The 5,376-nt window shown below is 50.8% G+C and overlaps 1 protein-coding gene across 1 annotated transcript; it reads left to right on the top strand.

Annotated features, from left to right (window-relative positions):
• Window positions 1–2,984: 2,984 nt before the first annotated feature.
• On the top strand, window positions 2,985–4,160 carry LOC124655089 (serpin-Z1-like). The gene has a single exon (XM_047194055.1). The coding sequence runs from the start codon at window positions 2,985–2,987 to the stop codon at window positions 4,158–4,160; it is 1,176 nt and encodes a 391-aa protein (XP_047050011.1).
• The last annotated feature ends 1,216 nt before the right edge of the window (window positions 4,161–5,376 follow it).

The raw sequence follows: 5,376 nt of genomic DNA, 5'->3' as shown, positions 1-5,376 counted from the left end.
GAAGTGGGCTAAGTCATTTTTGAACACACCGTCCCAAGCCGCAAAGAATCTGCCTGACGACTATGCACGTGAACTAAAGAATCAGGCACGCATATTCAAGGAGAAGAAAGAGGAGGCCGATAAAGCGGAATTACAAAGTGCACAAAGAGGGAAACGAGTTGTTGCCCAGCTCGGGGAACAAAGTAAACAATCGATTGCCCCGCTTATAGTGACAGCCGCCGGTCCGGATGCCCCCGAAATCATAGAAGCTGCGGCAGCACAGGGATTGACCGTAACGAGTGCCAGAGAACAAGCGGCCAACTTAGGTATTACTCTTCGTGAACTGTTAGGCCTTGATGAGGCGCCAGTGAAGGAGGTAGTACTTACATATGTGAAGAATGGGCCTCTCGTCGAGCCTGCGCAGGAAGAGGATCTACCTCCACAAATGAAAGGTCTCGCTGAAATGGTACAAGGGTTACATAAAAAATAAAAACGCCAAAGAATATATTTATGCGGAAGTTGGATATGAGCATCACTTCAAACAAGTACTCGTACAAATTCATCTGAGTGAATTGTTCCAGCTTTTCAATCTGCGCGAGCTCGACAAATCTATCATCGGTTGCTACGTTCGTAAGTGATTTATTTCTACCCCATCTCGTTCATATTGCCTACACAATATATATGTCCTAACTATATTGTTGTGTCCGCTATTATACATGCAGATTGAAGATTAAGGAATGCAGAGTAAGGAACATCCATGATGTTGGGTTCATTGACCCACACATCGTTAATGGATATACGTTACAGCATCACCCCACCGACGTGGAGGAAGACCTGTGGCAGTTTCTTACAAAGCAGGAACTCAAAAGTGATATTCTATTTCATTACCATTTTGGGTGAGTGTTTATGTCTTGAGCACATTCTCTTTGGTTTACTCCATGCATGGTATGTGGCCGGCTAATCGATGAGTTATGCATGACGTACTGTGCATGTATCGTGTCCGCAGGTTCCACTGGATTCTCGCTAGTAATTAAAGTTGACAAATCAGAATGTCTCATCCACGACTCTCCGAATATGGATCCGGCGCGTTGGGCCGACATGAGAAAAATGATTCAAAAGTAATTGTTTTCATTCATTTGCGCTCTATATCGATCGGCCTATTTCGTTCATTTCCTAATTAATTAGCTTCAAGTAATTAACTAATAACTCTCTTGTTCATTTAATTTTCTTTGCCTCGTAGGGTTTGGAGACGGTTCTCAGATACAAAGGTCGGTGAATTCAAAAAAGAGCTACATTTCATGCGGTCAAAGGCTAAGAATGGTGGCGATATTCAGCCACCGGGGACCAATCTATGTGGATACTATGTTTGTGAGATGATCCGGAGATACACCTCTGAGGGCGTTCCGAGTGATACCAATGCTCAGAGGAATAACCTCCGGATGATGCTTAGTCCAGAAGCTCGCTTCCGACCACTTCAAGAGGAACTAGCTGGATGGTTCAGGAGGGAAGTCCTCGACCCTAAAGGAGAACACCATTACGAGGACGTAGAACTATACATGCATTAAATTATGTATGGAAACTTGTTCAAACTTGTATATGGTCATCCGATGATATTGAATATATATTGTATATTCCTCTTGAATTCTTTTTGGTTCTAATTTCAAATTTGTTTGAAATTGTACATTCATATACATGTATGTAGTACCGTAGAATATGTGAAACTCCTTCAAAATTACAATAAAGCACAAAAGAAATAAAACAATACAAATTAAACAGAAAACAGGTTTAGGGGGGCAGGTTTAGGGGGGGCCTAAAACCCTAAACCTGCGGCGGCCTTTAGTCGCGGTCGGCTAGAAGAACCGCGACTAAAGGGCCTCCGCCCCGACGGTCGCCTGACGCCCATGTGGACGGGCCTTTAGTCGCGGTTCGTAAGCAACCGCGACTAAAGGGTGGGGGCTTTAGTCGCGCCTATTTGGTCGCGGTTGCGCAACCGCGACTAATGGCAGTTGCGAACCGCGACCAAAGGCTCTTTTTCCACCAGTACCGCAAGCGTCGCGATGTCGCCATCGAGATATAAAGGTGGGGAGACTTTATTGAAGAAGACGCAGCCAAAGACGGGGCCTGAGATCCATGAGAAATGAGTCGAAGTTGAGGTTACAATCACCGGAAAGAACTTGCCGGAACTAGCGATCAGGACACTCTGATGGATCCCGTAAGGGAGTACAAAGCCAACGACCTCACGACCTGCCGCATGCTTTCCATGACCAAATCCGGTTGCGGATTTTGGAAAACCGAGAGGATTAAGTGGGAGGTGGGGTCGAGACTTCAATTAGAGGGGATCCGGTCTTCTTCCTTGCTGCCTGCCTCCATCGCCGTGCACATGCACCGCGGAGAGGTGAGGTGGGGATCCGGGGATAGGCGATAGAAATTCTAGATGGGAGAGTGCGATCTGAGCGATGAAAATTTTGTCCATATATTTATGTCAGTTGATGTGTGAAGTCCATACGCTAGTACAAGTCCTAATTGTTGTATTTGTGCCATTATTGTCATGAAATTATATTAGACCCAGATCTCCAAGGTAAATTGCACGATCATGATGTCGGGCTACCTGTAGCCCGTCCTACATATCACTGCTCTCATGGGCAAATTATTATATCAAGATGAACAATTTTTAATGGGTATGACCAAAGAAATAGGATTTAACCAAAAATATAACACCATGAGAGACGGGCGTTCTACGCTGAATAATCTGACGAAGAATCAAATGTGCCATTCTGGCTTAGAGATCATCGACTTGTACATCGCCGGGTTATTTTTACGACCCAAAGTAATTTGATAATCTTGAAAGTGAATTTCCAGAGAAATCGTTTGCTATTATGATGGTGAGTCGTCCGCGGTTTACTTTGCTTAGCGCGTAAGAGACTAAATCATACTATGCCCTATTTAAACCCGCGCCTGGTACTATTCCATTCCATTCATCTGGGATCTTACCCACAGCACCGTCAATGGCGAATGCCACGAATCACGTCGACGCCGTGAGCGACCAGGCTGCACTCTCCGTGCGCCTCCTCGCCAGGCTCCGCAAAAACAAGAACCTGGCCTTCTCGCCGCTCTCGTTCCACGCCATGCTCTCCCTTCTCGCCGCCGGCGCCTCAGCCGCCGCGCGCGACCAAATCGTTTCCTTCCTGGGCCCGGCGGGCGCCGAGGCACACGCTGCGCTCGCCTCCAAGGTGGCCTCCAGAGTCCTCGCCGCGGCCGAGACCCGCTACGCCACGAGCGTCTGGGTGGAGGCATCGCTCCACCTCAGCCCGGCCTTCGCCGCCGCGGCCGCCATCACGTACAAGGCCGAGGTGAGGCCAGCTACCTTCAAGGACAGGCCCAAAAAAGCGGCCGCCGAGATCAACCAGTGGGTCGCGCGCAGCACCGGCGGCCTCGTCAAGGACATCCTGTCCAAGGCCAAGCCGCTGGATCCCTCCACGCGGCTCGTCCTCGCCAACACGGTACGGTTCCGCGGCAACTGGCAGGACGCCTTCTCCCAGGACCTCACCGCCGAGGGCACGTTCTACATCGACGCCGATCCAGGCCACGCCGTCCGCGTGCCCTTCATGACGGGCAGCTCCGACCACGAGCTGTTGCGGGTCGGTGTCCACCCCGGCTTCAAGGTCCTGTGCATGCCCTACCGCCGACGCTCATCCTCCTCGTTCGCCATGTACATCTACCTCCCGGACGCCCGCGACGGCCTGCCGGGCCTCGTGCGCGCGCTCGGCGCCAACCCGGCCAAGCTCCTGCACCGTTCGGTGGTGCCGGTGGAGGGGTTCACCGTGGGCAAGCTCAAGATTCCAAAGTTCGAGGTCTCCGTTAGGATGGAGGCCAGGCCGATCCTTGAGGGCCTCGGGCTGGACCTGCCGTTCCTCAGCTCCGCCGAGCCCTTCTCCGAGATGCTGGGTCCGCCGGCGCCACCTGTCGCCCTAGCGTCCATGGTCCACCAGTGCTTCCTCAGCGTCGACGAGAAAGGGACGGTGGCGGCTGCAGCCACGGTGGCAGATGATGAGGGGTGTGACTGGTCTGATGATCCTCGTGTCAACTTCGTCGCCGACCATCCCTTCCTCTTCTTTCTCATGGAGGAGTTCACTGGCGTTGTGCTCTTCGCAGGCCAAGTTGTCAACCCTTTACTCCATTGATCACTCCATTTATCCTCCTTCAAAGCCTACTATATCTTACCAGCCATCATGTGGAAATCAATCAATAGCATCATGTTCTCGTCGTCGGCAAAAACTGTGCAAGTGAAACAGTAATCCATATTAGAAAAATACGAATGTGCTGTCCTGAGGTGCCTCCTCACTCCTCAGGCAGGGTTCTTCTCCTACAGTCCTACACGTATAGGATACATATACTCTAACACCCTCCTTCAGTCTCAACTATAGAAAGATTGAGATTACGCTTACAATGATCATACAACTGAAAGTGGTTTAGTAAAAATATAAGCAACTTGATCCTTTAAAGAGATGAATCGAATCTATAGTAACTTTTGAGAAACACGTTCATGGGGATAAAGTGGAAGTCAACTTTAATATGCTTCGTCCTTACATGAAAGACTGGTTTCGGTGAATGTTTCACCAATGTGTCACACCATAACACTGGAGGCTTGATTGGAGTAACACCAAGTTCTTGCAAATTATGCTACACCACGCCGCCTAAACCGAACTCTGTCTATCCTCACTCGAAAAACATATTTACAAACTCTCGATTCAATCGGACCAATAAACAGATAAGTACTTCCTCTATTTCGAATCAAGAGATGTTTTGTTTATGGCGTGTGCTCCGGTACAACCCCCCCCCCCCCCAAAATTAGTTTTGGCTCAAAAGCCCACCAAACCCATATCCAAGCCCGTATGACGCCCATATGTGAACTCGTATATGACCGTCTCTATACCGTATGCGTCTTCCTCCTTCCTCCCACGATCGTGATCGATCTCCCACGTTCGAACTCGACGAGCCGGCTGCCGCCGTCCCGTCGCACGATCTCGGACGCCACGATCACCTCCTCACCGCCGCACTCCTCCGCCACGGGGCTCCTCCGTCGCTTCTCCACGATCTCCTCTTCACCGGCATCTCCCCGGAGCTCGACGAGCCGCCGTCGGCGCCGCACTCCGTCACCATAGACCTCCTCCACCAGGGCATATCTTCCCGACGATCTCGGCACTCCCATCTCCACGATCCTCAGGGCCTACTCGACGAGACGCCTCTGCTGCACGCCGTCGCGTCGAGCTCCGTCTCTCCGGCGAGCCGATCTTCCGCTGGGTAAGTTTGAATCTCTGCCGCCGGACATGTCCGGCGTCTCATTTAGCGTGTCCGGCGCTGGGAAGACAGTCCGGCCCACACGAACCGGACGAGTCC

This window comes from Lolium rigidum, chromosome 1 (genome assembly GCF_022539505.1).
Source record: "Lolium rigidum isolate FL_2022 chromosome 1, APGP_CSIRO_Lrig_0.1, whole genome shotgun sequence".
In the NCBI taxonomy this organism is placed as follows: Eukaryota; Viridiplantae; Streptophyta; class Magnoliopsida; order Poales; family Poaceae; genus Lolium; species Lolium rigidum.
Note: the sequence above shows the minus strand (reverse complement) of the source record. Positions and strands in the feature narration are given on the sequence as shown.